The 14,882-nt window shown below is 36.2% G+C and overlaps 1 protein-coding gene across 6 annotated transcripts in view; it reads right to left on the reverse strand.

Annotated features, from left to right (window-relative positions):
* Positions 1-14,882, reverse strand: part of Hmcn1 (hemicentin 1) — a 429,493-nt gene that overhangs the window by 157,243 nt on the left and 257,368 nt on the right. For all 6 annotated transcript variants that reach the window (XR_007212651.1, XM_048358109.1, XM_048358110.1 and 3 more), the window contains 6 exons: positions 11,739-12,017; positions 10,207-10,488; positions 9,082-9,190; positions 7,474-7,643; positions 6,292-6,446; positions 2,511-2,634 (listed from right to left, as the gene is read on the reverse strand). Coding sequence is in view for 5 of the 6 variants with exons in the window: in XM_048358109.1 (XP_048214066.1) it covers positions 2,511-2,634; positions 6,292-6,446; positions 7,474-7,643; positions 9,082-9,190; positions 10,207-10,488; positions 11,739-12,017 (1,119 nt within the window). In the remaining variant the exon portion in view is untranslated. The remainder of the gene's footprint in view (positions 1-2,510; positions 2,635-6,291; positions 6,447-7,473; positions 7,644-9,081; positions 9,191-10,206; positions 10,489-11,738; positions 12,018-14,882) is intronic.

Raw genomic sequence — 14,882 nt, forward strand, 5'->3', positions numbered from 1 at the left:
AATACACTAAAAAAGAAAAAAAAAAAACAACCACAAAAAGTCCCTCTCATTTCAATGTCGTAGAGATCATTTTGATTAGCATCATTTTACATGGTCATATGCATGGAGGGTCCTCAAAAGACTAAACATAGAGCTCCCCTATCACCCAGCAATCCCACTTCTGGGCACTTTACCCTAATGATCACAAACAAGGCCACACTAAAGCTACAGCACCGCTATGTTCACTGTAGCATTATCTACCATAGCTGAGATATGGAATCAATCCAGATGCCCCTCAGTAGATGAATGGATCAAGAAAATATGATATATATGGTATATATATATATATGTATATGTATATATATACACACACAACAGAATTCTGTGATGCCATCAGAAATAGTGACACTGCCCCATTCATAAGGAAATGGCAAGATTTGGGGGAAAAAATCATATTAAGTGAAGTAAGTCAGACCCATAGAAACATAGGCTCCATGTTTACCCTCACTTGTAAAAATTAGTACATGCCTAGGAGAGTCCTAGCAGAGATTCACAATAGCCAAAAAGCTATGTACGTATGATCACACACTATTTTTCTAGATTTTTTGGCATTCCATTTTGTCCTTGTAATCTCCAACGTCTTTTCAAAGTTTTGCATTAACCAATTTTCTAGCCTTTTTTGACATCTCTGATTATTTCTAAAATTTAGAAAAAGATGAATTCCAGTTTAGAGCCCCCTCTTTCCTATGTGACAATGCCATCCTGAGTGCCAAGATGAGGTAAAGTCTTCCCTTGAAATCCCAGTCATGCAGCTGACACAATCAAATACTTGCCACAGTGTGGTACTAACAGTGTAAAAGTTCACTTCATCAGCTTTCTCCTTTCAGTGAGAAGGACTGTTATGCAGACCAAACAAGAATGTACTAGATCAAATGTATTAAGGTGTTACTGTATCTTATCTCTATTCCATTCTTGCATGAAAAAAAAATGTTCCCTATTTTACACCTGACTTGGCATGTTTCAGTAAATGTTTTCAGTAACTAACTTTCTGCTATTCTTCTTTTTCACATAAGCCCAGATTTGTTTCTCACCTGCTTCACTTCTCTGTGATGAGTTTCCACACAGATGTACACCCTAACCCCTTTTCCTGCCAACTGATATTGTGTTACCATTATCTTACCACCGTGGATTTTCAGATTTCTTCAGCCAGTGCTTTTCCCTTCTATTTTTGTTACTGCTCATTTTATGCAACATTAAATATCTTTGGCTTTCTAGTTTTCAGTCATTCTTAACTGCGCTGGCAAATCTGTAGATCAGTCTTCAGTATCTGGCCTCCTATTTCTCCAACTATGGGTGCACAGCCCACCTGAACCAGGAGATCCAGGACTGAGCTCAGGAAGCTGCATAATTTGTATGGAAGGAGCATCAAAGGAGCCTCAGTGGAGGGAATTTGGGAAGGAGAGAAAGCTCACCCCTGGAACACAATTGGTGCAACTGAAAATCTCAGTAGTTGCTGGTGACAGCTGTCAAAGAGCACTAGGAAGACAGAGGTGGCCTGATGAAGGTCAAGGTGAGAACCTAAGGGACAGCAGTGTCAGCCTGTCAGTTGATGCCAAAATGTTTCCATTCAGATGTTGGTCTACAACTCAATTGCTCAGCCCTCTTAAAGATTATGGTGTGTGTGTATGAACATACATAAGTGCTCATAGTTAGAACATGAGAGAAAGACTAACTGGTTGACTGGCAATATTAAGGAAACTAATTGTGTGAGTATTCCAGCTGGTTAATCCAAATAAAAACAAATATGCAAAGAAGCAGGGTGGAAAACTGAATCCCTGATTGAAATCTTGCATTCTCCTTCTACTTACTCTCATTTCTTAGCAGTTTTAACTAACAGAGATAAAAGAATGACTAAAGGAATAAAAGTATAAACAAGTAATGACATGAATTAGAGAAAATGAATAGTATACACATGAATAGTTTGGCTAGCTCTCTGCAAATATCCTGAGTGATTCAGGAAATCCAAGCCTCCAATTTCTGACATTTTGGCAAGTCTCTAAAGATCTTTAGAGCCTTATAATCAAGGTCATGTAGTTTTTCAGGTTTACTGGTAATATTGATGACGCATTTCATGGCCACCCACACTGCTCATTAAAGCACATAGGAGAAGATATTGAGCAAAAGGCAGCTCCAACTCTCCAAATAAACTCACAGAAACAGGCAGGAAATTTATATACTCAGGTACCATTCTTAAACTTTTGTCTTTTGCAACAAAATCATCTCTACAAAACAATCAGTTAAAGGAATATAGATCATCTAAAAACCATAGAACATTCTATTGGCCTGCTTGAAAACCGAAGAGCTTCATACGTTAATTTATTCTAAGGGAATTATAATTACCTTTAACTAACATTTTCACAAAGAACTACGATAATTACTTTTCAATAATACAAGTCAGTCAAAATGAGCCCACTGTCTTAAAAAAAAGAACCATGAAATATTCTTTTGTTCTGATATGGAAATTACATTACCATGCACATGCAGTTGAGTATGCTGTTGGATTTCTCCAGCGGCATTGGTAGCCACACATGTGTATCTGCCAGCATCTTCCAACAAAGCTTTGGCAATTTGTAGAACTCGACCAGAAGACTGTATCTAATTGGGGGCAGAAAGCATGGCAGTATTTGGTACTTTGTACTTGAACATGAAACATTTGCCCAGATTAAACAAAAATCTAAATTTGTAATATCGAATTATGTTTTCCTGCCAATATCTTAATTATCCTCTAATAGATTAGAGCCAGATCACTTCATTATGCATAAGAAAACAGGCTAGTTTTTTTTGAAAGCTTCTTTTTATTCATTGGAAAACACAAACTGAAATAACCCATGACCATTCTGCTGGTATAGTCATAAAACTCTTCTGAATAAAAGACTTTCACACTGAACTATGAAGTATGTGATGAAATTTTAAGCTATTTGCAAAAAAAAAAGGCCACATTTATATAACACTTCATAAATAGTTTTAATGCAACAATCTGTTTTGATTAAATTGTCATGGAGGCCTGAAAAACTAAAAATTATAAAATGAAAAAGGGGAGTGCAGATACATTTTTTTCTGATTGTTTTTCCTTATTTTTCTCTTAAACTGTCTACACTGACAATTGACATTTTGAAGCTCATGGACCAAAATTCCTCTTTGGAACTAATTCTTCTGAAGTCAACAGTATCTTTCAACCCCATGATCCATTGTGCTCCATTCTCAGCACAAACCTTTCTCCATCATCTGCAGCTCTGGCATCACTAATGATCTAAATCCTTGAAGACAACACTCTTTAAGATTACAGAATCTTCTTCCTCTTTCTCTCTCCTCAGCAGGATATTTAACTGGCTTATAGTTTTCCTCCAAGTCCTTGGCATTGGTAAAACACAATGTGGAGATTCTAAACTACAGTTTTAGTTTTGACTTATCTCTTGAGCTCTAGAGCTGTAGTTTGGGGTACCTGTCAGACAGGCTAGTACATAAAATTTAACCTATCCAGAACTAAACTCGTAAATTATTCCATTGTTTCTCTAAAGACTAATTTCATTGCATTTTCCCAGTGGCACCCACTATTTTTCCAGCCTTCTAGGTTTTGGACCCCACTTCAATGTCTATTAATTATACCACAGCATGTTTTCAAGCCCCTGGTTTTCCATTTCGATGGTGACTGTGGGATTATAATGGTTTCTTAACTAATGTTCCAGTGCCTTCAACCTCCCCAATTGTTAATCTATCTTGTATATATTGCCAGAATTATTTCTTTAAAATGGGAATTTGATGCTTTTACTAGTCCCCCTTTCAAACCTCATGCATGGCTCCTCACCTTGCCCTGAATGAAATCTGAACTCAGTAAAGCCATCCAAGCTCACCACATTCTCACCCCAAATGATCTCTCCTAACTTCCATGTGGATTCCTACTTAACCTTTTTTCCAGTCATACTATATTAAGCATGTAAAACAGCATGCTTTCGTACACTTGTATTCACTGCTACAATACTGTATATAGCCTTTAGATATTTAGGTTGACTTCTTTCTTATTCTTTACCTATCAGATTAACTCACCTGTGCCCACAATTTAAAAAACCAATGTGCCAGTATCTGTAGCCAGAGCTCTCTACTGAGCTGAACTACCACATATTCATGGTTCAACTGACATCTCTACCTGTTTATCTCAGCCTGGCAAAGTCTAAACCTCAAATAACAACTATTCTCCCTCAACTTGTCCTTTTCCAGAATATCCCATGTCATTATTTGGCAATAATTTCCATGGAGAGTTTTAAGACAGTAGTGTCATGTTCAGGTTACATAATTCCATATGATCAGTGGCATTTATCCAGTTAATGACACAGACATGTAAGATAGATTCCTGAAAGTCTTACTTGTATATCTCTCTCCCTCACGTTTTAGAAACAGTCTCTCACCAACCCCCAGTGATTTCACTAATAAATAATTCTCCAATTTATCCAAATACCTTCTCCTCTAAGGTCAGAATGTGAGTTTCAATTTCTTTCTCTTTCCTTGATCCTAGTGGTTTTATACATCTACTCTTGGCTCTTCCCATGTATTCTTCAGAGAGGAACAAGGTAACTATAGTCATAAACTACACAATAGCATTGTTTTGGTCAATGATGCTCTCTCTCTCTCTGTCTCTGTACATGGTAGTATAAATCATATAGTACTGGTATAAATGAGATTTTTATCACATAGGTTTGTAAAAGTTAATTGGCTAACAATACATTTCTCAAGATATGTATATATATATATATATGCATAGTGAAGCAATGCACATGTATATGCAAAGTGGAAAACTGATAGTGCTACAACTATTTTAAGACTCTTCAATGGCTTCCCATTCCCTGATAGTAACAATCAAATCATTGGCCTGAGGTAAGTGATTCCTTCCAGCTCAAAGTATACTCTGAAGCCACCTCTCCATTACTATGGCTCCTAAGACCACTGGCTTGCTTTCTGGTCTTCAAGAAGCATGCTCTCTATGAAATCTGTTTGCCAGTGACCATCACCTCTACAACACTTGGTTCTTTTCTTCTAACTCATGCATTCAACTCTTGCATATTCTTCTGAACTCTTTTTGAAGATTTCCACAGAACTTTTTCTTATCTTAAAGACTTTGGTAATGCCTTCTAATCTCTCTATATCCTTTCTTTAAATCAGTTACTGTAGCTTATATTTCTCCTTTGGAATCACGAACATGAAAAAGTGTCTCTGCCCTATGTCTGAAACCTATACACTGAATATTTCTCTAGTACAAAGGTTTAATATAAGATGAATACCAATGAATATGGAATAGGAATCTGTCATTACTTCCATTGAAAAGAACACAAGAAAAATTTGTTACAAGTAAAATTCAAGGCCTCATTCACCAGTTAAGTTAGTTCAAGTAGCAATTAACTCATTCTGATTTTAAATGCAACATTTAAATTATCTAGATGTGAAATTTGTTCTATGTGTACCTATTGATATATGTACTAAGGCACAGTGATTTGCCAGGGACCATGCTTTCAGGATATAGAAGTAAACCTAGCCACAAAGACTTATGGTGTCTTTGCTCTTTTCAAGCTCACATACACACTAGTATTTCCAAAAGGATTTTCAGGATGCATTTCACTTAAGTATACACACACATACGCACACACACACACACACACACACACACACACACACACACACACACACAACCATAATTTTAGTCTACGGTGAACACATTGGGCATAAAGGATTATGGCTTCTGAATATTATTCACCCGTGTGACATATTTTTAATAGGTAAAACAGCATTAAATCTAAATGATAAAAAACAGCTATTATACATAGATCCCTATCAGTGTAAAAGTATTTGCCCTTTCAGATCATATGGAATAACTAAATGAAATAGTATTTTTATAGAATGTCTATAAAATCTGTCTAGTAGGAAAACTTACAATTAAGACAGAATTGTGGAAACATGTTTTGGGGGTAATGCAAAGGGAGGACACACAGAAAGAAGGGAAGCAAATGCAGTCATTATATTCAACACATGTTATGTAAAAACGGAATTACCTAACATGAGAGTAGGATGAGGGGGTGGAGGGAGAAATGAACAATGGAAGGGGTAACATTTGCCAAGAAGCATTGTACTCATAACCTTATTGATAAAACTGTAACATCTTTGTACAACTACTTAATAATAAAATCTTTAAATAAAGAATGATGTGATAGTTCTAGGAAAATCCTCGCAGCTTCTTAATTTGTTCTTAGTAATATTTGCACGTACCTTGAGATTTCCTTGGGCAATATTCACAGGCTGGCCATCTTTTAACCATGTAATGGATGGGTTTGGAATGCCATTGGCTATGCACTGCAAGGTAACAGGCTTGTATTTTACCACAGCTATTTCAGAAAGTCCCGAGAACTTGATTGTTGGAGGAACTAGAGAGAGTAAGAGGAAAAAAAGGCATGATCAAAGGGATTAACTGGATTAAATTATGTATGAATAAATTGAGAATGTAAAAAAGGCCTAAAGAAAAATAAGCCTTACTTCAAAACATAGTGAAGGAATTTCATCACAAACTTAAGAACTTTTCAAAATTTTGAATATCACTTCTTCTTAACTACAGATTTCTAATTGTCCAAGGAATAGGCAAAATGTACATTATGCCACATGACTCTGCCCCCAGCAAAGCTGCCTGAACCTGAAATGGTATCTTGATTTAAGCACGGCCTTCCAGACTCTCTCTCAAGAAGTTGGAATTGAGACTGAGAAAAAAGATTATTCATATTCCATCATGGGATATGGGGCATAAAAAAATCCCACAACCCCCCCCCCCAAAAAAAAAAAAAAACACCAAACCACCAAGAAAACAAGTCTGCAGAGACAGAAAAAAAGAATTAAATTGAGAATCACAGACTTCTGGTGGCTTCCAAATGTCTCTTCAATCCCTGGGTCCATTCCTTTCCTTCTCAAGTTTTGCTGGGAAGCGAGACACATAATACCCTGGCAGAGACTTTGTTCCTGTCGTCAGATTAATCGTTGTACCCAAAATGTGCCAGTTCTGTGAATGCGTTTATGTTCCTTGGATTTTATAATTACACCCTCAGTCTAGGCTTCTGCAAAGTTCTATGTTCAAATTCATTCCTTAAATGCTGACAAAACTCATTAAATTGGAAATTGCTGCCTGCCTCTTCTATCTTACTTAGTCTCACTCTTCAGACCACAGCACTCTACGTGGAATACACTTCCTCATATGTAACTTCTGCCAAAATTTATCCGCCTGACACTTCTTGGCTGAATGTCTAAGGGGACCTCAATTTTGCCTTCATAATGAAAATTCACACTTTTCACACTACTTTCAGCAAGTCAATATTTATCCAGATGACTGGGCTACAATCTGAAGTAGATAATGAAATGACACTGAAATGAAGTGACAATGTGGCTCCTGTCCCTTCTGACACATACCATGAACAGTCACTTCAAATTCTTTCCTGTGGTTACCAGCCATATTGGATGCCACGCACTGATACAGGCCTGTGTCTGACACCTGAGCCTGAGTAATAACCAGCTTGCGTCCATTTAGTAAAATCTTGAACCCATCTCTCTCATCAATTAGATGACCATCTTTCAGCCACCTACAGAAAAAAAAAAAGGAACTCAAGGCATATGTTATAAATGCTTTCCTAGAGATATGTATACATATAATTTTTGTTCTGTTTTATATTTCTCTCATTTTCCTATTATTCAATCTATAAAATAAATTATGAATGATGAAAAGAAGAAGGAAATATGGCCTAACATGTAGAGTAGCATATTGCTGTTTTATTTTTCTAATAATTTTAGGCTATAGAAAGGGGGTAAATGATCCTAAACATTACTTACTTCAGTACTTAAATAATACTAACTAGCAAAATATGTACAATCTAAAAAAAATCTGTGAATATTACAATGAAATCACCTAACTTTATATTTGATATTTTTTGAGTTATAATTTTGTTTCACTTTATTTCTCTTGGTGATACTAGAGTTTGATACGAGTATCTTGTGTTTCCTAGACAGGCACTCTATTGCTGAGCCACGCTTCTAGCTCTTTTTTGCACTGGTAAATTTTGAGGCATTGCCTGGACCACAGTCTTCCTTTTTATTAAATTCCCAGGATAGCTGGGATGACGTGTCCAACCATGCCAAGCTCATTTCTATTGATATAGAGTCTCTATGAACTTTTATTCTTAAGTTGGCCTGGAACATCAGTGCTCTTTTCTTAAACTCCCATGAAGCTAGGATGACGGGCAGGTATTACCATGTCCAGCTATGGATTAAGAAGGAGTCATGCGTGTATGTGCAGGCTGGCCTGAAACTAAGATTCTTCCAATCTCAGCCTTTCAAGTAGATATGATTACAGGTGTCAGCCACCGGTGCCCAGCTATCATTTAGTTTTTAATCATGTGTGAATATATCTCATTCTTAGTTGACCAATTATTTCTTCCCATATCCCATCCCATTTATGTATACAGTGCAAATGGTAAGCAAATATGCATATTGCTATTTTCTGTCCCTCTAACATTTCTATTCTTTTTAATTTTTAATTTATTAAGCATTTCATCACTTCAGGAAGAGCTAATAGTACTGCTAGATAGCTTGTCTCTCAATGCAAAATATAATTTTTAATTGTATGTCGGTGCCTCGTGTTTGTTTGTAATCTTAGCTACTCAGGAGGCTGAGATCTGAGGTTCATGACTCAAAGCCAGCCAGGGCAGGAAAATGCATAAGATTCTTATCTCATGTTGTAAAGTTCATTTCCGTCATGTTGTCTTGTATCACTGTTGCATTGGTTTGCGCTTTGTCTTTTGTCTCACCATTTTGTTATTCCCCTTCCCTAATTCAGATAAATGTATATATAATACATAGGGTATCAAAATAAAAAACAGTGATAACAGGGGATACATCTTTTAAAAAAGGAATATGGTTTAGTACTTTCAATTTAAATGTAAAAGTCTTTCAAGAGTTTTGATGATATCAAAATGCCTATCAAAACAGGAGAAGTTTTTAGAAAACATACCAAAAAAGCCTTACATGATAGTTGGTGGAGGTGAGCCAGTCACGTGACAATCCAGCTCCAGTAGGTTATTAACCATTACAATGAAGTAGGACATTTCATCTCCTCCTTCTACAGCCGGTGGCACTGCAGAACACAGGAATGAACCGTGAAAAGAAGAAACACACATTGTTACATATAACAATGATGAGCAACAAATTAGAAACTTGATAAGTACCCTAGTTTTTAGGTATGTGGCGAAAATTTGACATGTATTAGAAATACATTTTATAATAAGCACTCGCCAGGGTAGTTGCATATATTTACTTAAGATGTACTGTGATTTTTCTCTAGTTATCCCTATGATGTTACTGATGCTATGTGACTATAGTCAATTCATATTTTATATTGCTTATTTTTATAGGAACAAGACAGGGGAACCCTTCCTCTTCCCAGATTAGTCTGTGTATTAAAAAAAATCTCTCAGTGTATAAAGACATAGAGACTCAAGGTTGCAAAGTAATATTTCAAGGTCCAGAGAGTATTTCTAAACATAATGCTCATGATGACTGCTTATGGCTCACTGCAATTAGATGCTATCATGATTAAAGAATGGGAACTTTGCACTTACAAATACAATCATCAAAATTAGTAGAAGAGTTGAGCTCTGGCAGCTCACACCTCTGAGCCTCCTAGCTACGCAAGAGGGTAAGACCTGAGAATTGCCATTTGAAGCCAGCCAGGCCAGGAAATTCTGTAATACTCTTCTCAGTTAACCACAAAAAGCCAGAGGTGGAGCTGTGGCTCAAGTGGTAGAGTGCTAGCCTTGAGAAAAAAAAAAGTGGTCAGAGACAGCACCCAAATCCTGAGTTCAAGCCCCAGGACTCAGGACTGTGTGTGTGTGTGTGTGTGTGTGTGTACGTTTGTGCGCACATGCGCACATGCACGTGCACAAATGTGTATACACACAAAGTCAGTGGAAGATCCATGTAAAATTTAGATCATGAATCAAGACATGTAAGAAATGTGCAATCCAGATAGGAAATGGAAATTATATTTTTATCTTAGACAGTTTTATATTACATGAACAAAAAATTAGTATTCAATACACTAATTAGTTTTGCTGTGATTCTGAGAATCCAGGCAATGACACCTTGAATTACCTAAGACATCAACTTCATATTTGATTTCCTTTTCTCCTGCCACACTGGTAGCCACACATATGTATTGCCCCCGATCGACTTCTAAGGCACTCAGGATTTCAAGTTTCTTCCCACCACCTTCGATGCGGATCTTGTCACTGGCTTTCACTGGTACACCATCTTTTAACCAAGTGAGAACTGGAGGAGGGTTGCCAGTTGCTTTGCACTCCAAGGTCAAGGGCTGAGTGAGAACAACTTGCTTATTTAAAGGTGTGGTCAAATCACCTTCGATCATTGGAGGAACTAGGCCAAAAAACAAAGGTGGTATTTCAGATAATTCTTTAGGCAGTTATAAAATATATACTAATGAAGAAATTGGGAGATTTTCTTCTCCTATAGTTTGATCTTAGAAACTAACTGTTCATGTGTCCATCTTCTCTTAAGCTACTGAGAAAAAATTTCTTGGTTCTACTGATTTGAAACTATTCTGGAATACTTTGTACTATGAAAAGACAGATAAGTTATGGAAACAGCCCAGATGCTCTTCAGTGGACAAACACGTATATGTATATATATGTGTGTGTGTGTGTGTGTGTGTGAGTGTGCGTGCATGTGTGTATATACACATATGCATACATGCATACATGTATGTATTTATACGTGTGTGAGTCACACTACACATACACACGCAATGGAAATTTACTCATCCATCAGGAAAAATGGTATCACTGATGTTATGTCATTTGTAGGGAAATAGATGGACCTGGAAAAAATTATGCTAAGTGAAATAAGTCAGGCCCAGAGAGACAAAGGGTGTATGTTTGTGTTCATATGTGGAAGTGAAATCTAAATTATAAATATATATGTAAACATACACAGGGTCATATGCATACATATATGCAAACGTTTTAACTAAAGGATGGTGTATGTATGGGAAGATACCTATGGTGTTCCTCCTTTGAACAGCTTACATTTTAATGAAATTAATACCGGGAAGCTGAAACATGCATTGTCATTGGGCAAGGTAAAGTCAAGGGGAAGGAGGGCGGATAAGAGGGAAGTAGGATGAGTGAATGTAGTCAGAATATTCAATGTATATAAGAGAAAATGGTAATGGCATCAGGAATATTGGGGGGATAGGAAGGGTTGAAAGGCACATAGAATGGTAACAAGGATGACCTTGATCAATATTCATTTTCCTCACAAACTGACATGTTGAATTGAAATACCGTTTTACAACTACTTAAGGATAACAAACTTAAAGGAGGCATGGTGGAAAATAATATCATTCCCAACAACTCTTTTACCTTCAATGTAAGAATCGAATGATCAAGATGCTTCTAGTTCCCATGGGCATAGTTTAGTTGAATAACTGAACCACTTGTTAGTAACCTTAGCTTGAAAAAAATACTGTTTTTCTAGATCATAACAAAATGTTCCAATTCTCATCCATGCATCTTGAAGAAAACCCACCCACACTTTATTATGGACAAATTGCATATCAGAAAGCATCAGGAGAAAGGTATTCAGTTGGAGCACCTATTTTTCCTTACCATGTATGTCAACATGGAATGATTTTTCTGCAGTTCCAGCAACATTGGTTACATGACATGTGTATGTTGCTGAATCTGAGACCTTTGCTTGAGGAATATGTAGAAACTGTCCTTTATCGAGATAGAGTGCTTGGGAGTTGGATATAACCAGTTGACCATCCTTATACCAAGTAATCACAGGCACCGGAAGTCCCCTTGTTTCACATTCCAGTTTAATTACACTGTTGATCAATGTTGATATTTCAGTCGTAACATTCCCTCCTTTAATACTAGGTGGAACTGTAAAAGATTTCAGAACAAAAAGGAAATCTAGGTTTATGGTCTGCATCAACTTTTTTAATGCTAGTGAGTTTAAAGTAAATACAAATTAGACAGGAAGTCTGTGATTTATCTATAGATAGCCAATTTTCTGTCTGGTCAAAACAAGCTAGATTAAATTCCCTTGCCCTCCCACCAATTTGGAGTTTCAGTAAAAACAGTAGTTACTCAATGAAGTCTAACAGATTATGTTAGAGTAACTAAGAAAGTGATGTTTAACAAACAAAGCAAAATAAGATACAACCTCACAATAAATATCCATAATATGGTTGGGATCAGGCAAGGGAACAGAAATGTCAGATGTCCAACTGCATGCCCTCTCTCCATGAAATACAAAAGGTCCAAGTCTAAGAGTTTTCAGAACCATCTACTGGTAACAGTTGGATATTCTTTTGTTTTTACTGCATCTTATTTGAACTGTCACAAACGCATTCATTTAATTGTACTCATGTACAGTGGGCCACATGTGCATCTTTCACAGTTGACCTTCTGGTCTAATCTGCCTGGCCTCTCATACCACCCAAGCACTGTGTTCATTGCAAGCACCTAAGTTGCTCAGGCTGACAAATGTATTCAGTGCGGTTATTAAGAGCATAAGAGCATTATGCTATTCTTGCACCAGTTTTCAAGAAATCAAATGGCATGTGTCTCAGTTTGAGAATCTAAATATAATGTTGATGAATGTTTACATTTTAGAAGAGAATATCTTATAGAGCATTTCTCTTATGCTTAGAATTCTTTGAGTTTTCTTTTTTAGTAGAACTAGGATTTGAATTTGGTATGTTTATTAGATTGGTGCTTGAGCAATTCCCCTCAACCCATGTTCTTATTTCCTATCCATTTCTCTTTTCCTTTTCCATACCATCTGTTCACCATCTTACACTATCTCTATTTTTTACCTTATTCCAATACAATGTGTTTTTTTATTTGTATATGCACTGGTCCACTGGCCTCATCTCATGTCACTGTGCAAGTAAGCAGAAGGAACAAGTCTACCCTAGTGTGAAACATATTCCCAATCTAAAATCTGTAATCACAACAAAGAAGGGCATTTGTTTCAATTTTTCCCATTTTTGGAATGAAAGCATTTTTACAAATGAAGTGATGGAAGCATAAGAAGACACTGAGGGCTTGTCACAGAGGAAATGGCATTCTTTCCTTAATTATGAAGCCAGAAATTCAGAGTATTACAATGCTTTTCATCTCATAAAATTTCAGAAGCTTTCTTTTCTGGGTGCCTGGGGCCATCATCCAGAATGAATAGGGGATCTTCAATGAAAGAACCCAAGTCCAATAGAAATAAGATTCTTAGCAAATCACCAAAACATATTCAAAACAAACCCCGGCAACAATCCAGAAGGGTAGAGAAGACTACTCAGGGGAGTAGGGAAGTATAATACTTCTATTTTGAATGATTGTCTCTAGCTGGGGTCCAGTGGTAACTAACATTTTTTTAGCTTGGGATTGCTATAGTTAATCTTTTGGTAATATTACCTTTTTATAGATAGCATGTTTTCATAACTAATTTCTTCTGCTTACTTCCACTTACAGGAATAAATGATTCAAAAGACTGCATTAAATAAAACTTTGATTGAACATGGATACTCAACTTATATAAAGATACTGACATTTAAAAAGAGAGATTACGAATGCAATTAAGTTATACAGAAATCAAACTAGAGTCTATGTGAATTTTAGACTTTAAGACAATGTGATTGTCCAACAGATAATTATAAATGCACATGATATGGATTATTCTAACACAATCAATCCATACATCTAACATTTTACCCTTGCAGTAGCATTATTACATAGATACTACAATTATCTCCATTTAATATTGAAAAACCTGAAGCTCAGAATCAATTAATTCATCCGAAGTTACTTAGTGGCATAAGATGGATTTGAACACAAGTCTGTTCCTCCCAGATGCCTAGATTTCTTAATTACTCAATCAGAACTGTCTAAGAAAACAAAATGTAAACCACAAAAACAATTTTAATTTTTCTAGTACCTGCATGAAAGGGCAATATATTTCAGTCACAATAATTTCAGGGTGTGATCAACATGAAATTACTAATAGCTAGACTTTTTTTTAATCATACTATGTGCTTGGTATTACATTTATGAGCTGGATATAACCAGTTGACTGTCTTTATACCAAATAACCACAGACATTGGAAGTTCCTTTGTTTCACATTTCAGTTTAATTACATGTGATTACATGTTATTTGTATTTTATACTTACACCACAATTTGAATTAGCCACCTATCACCCACATTTGGCCAGTGGCTGCCATATTGGACTGCTGAGTACTAGGCTACTCATTGGTTTAGCAAAAAGAAAGTTGCTGTGCACTCGACAATAAAGTAGGAAACATGTTCATAAGAACATGTTCTTATGAAGTGGAGCTTCATTATAAAGATAAGCAAATATCAGACAGTGGTAAATGCTGTAAAGAAAATGAGTGAGCTCAACATAACAGAGCATAGCTAAGTGACTGCACTGGATGGCAAGATCCTACACAAAGGTAACATTCTGAAGGTTTGAAATTTTCTTTGTGTGTCACACACAATAAAAATGAAGAAGATAATGCAGTGAATAGAACCTGGACAATCAGCTCTGGTCCACAGAGTTCGGTTATTCCTCTATTGAGTTGTTTAATGTCTGCTAATGTTCACTTGTCCATGGAAGGTTCCATTCATGAAAAAATAACTTTGAATGACACCTTGTTCAGAGAATATTAAATATTTTAGTGAAAATGAAGACTATATTATTTCTGGTGGAATACAACAAAAAAGAAAAGCACCAATATATAAAATTGA

Source organism: Perognathus longimembris, chromosome 11 (assembly GCF_023159225.1).
Source record: "Perognathus longimembris pacificus isolate PPM17 chromosome 11, ASM2315922v1, whole genome shotgun sequence".
Classification (NCBI taxonomy): Eukaryota; Metazoa; Chordata; class Mammalia; order Rodentia; family Heteromyidae; genus Perognathus; species Perognathus longimembris.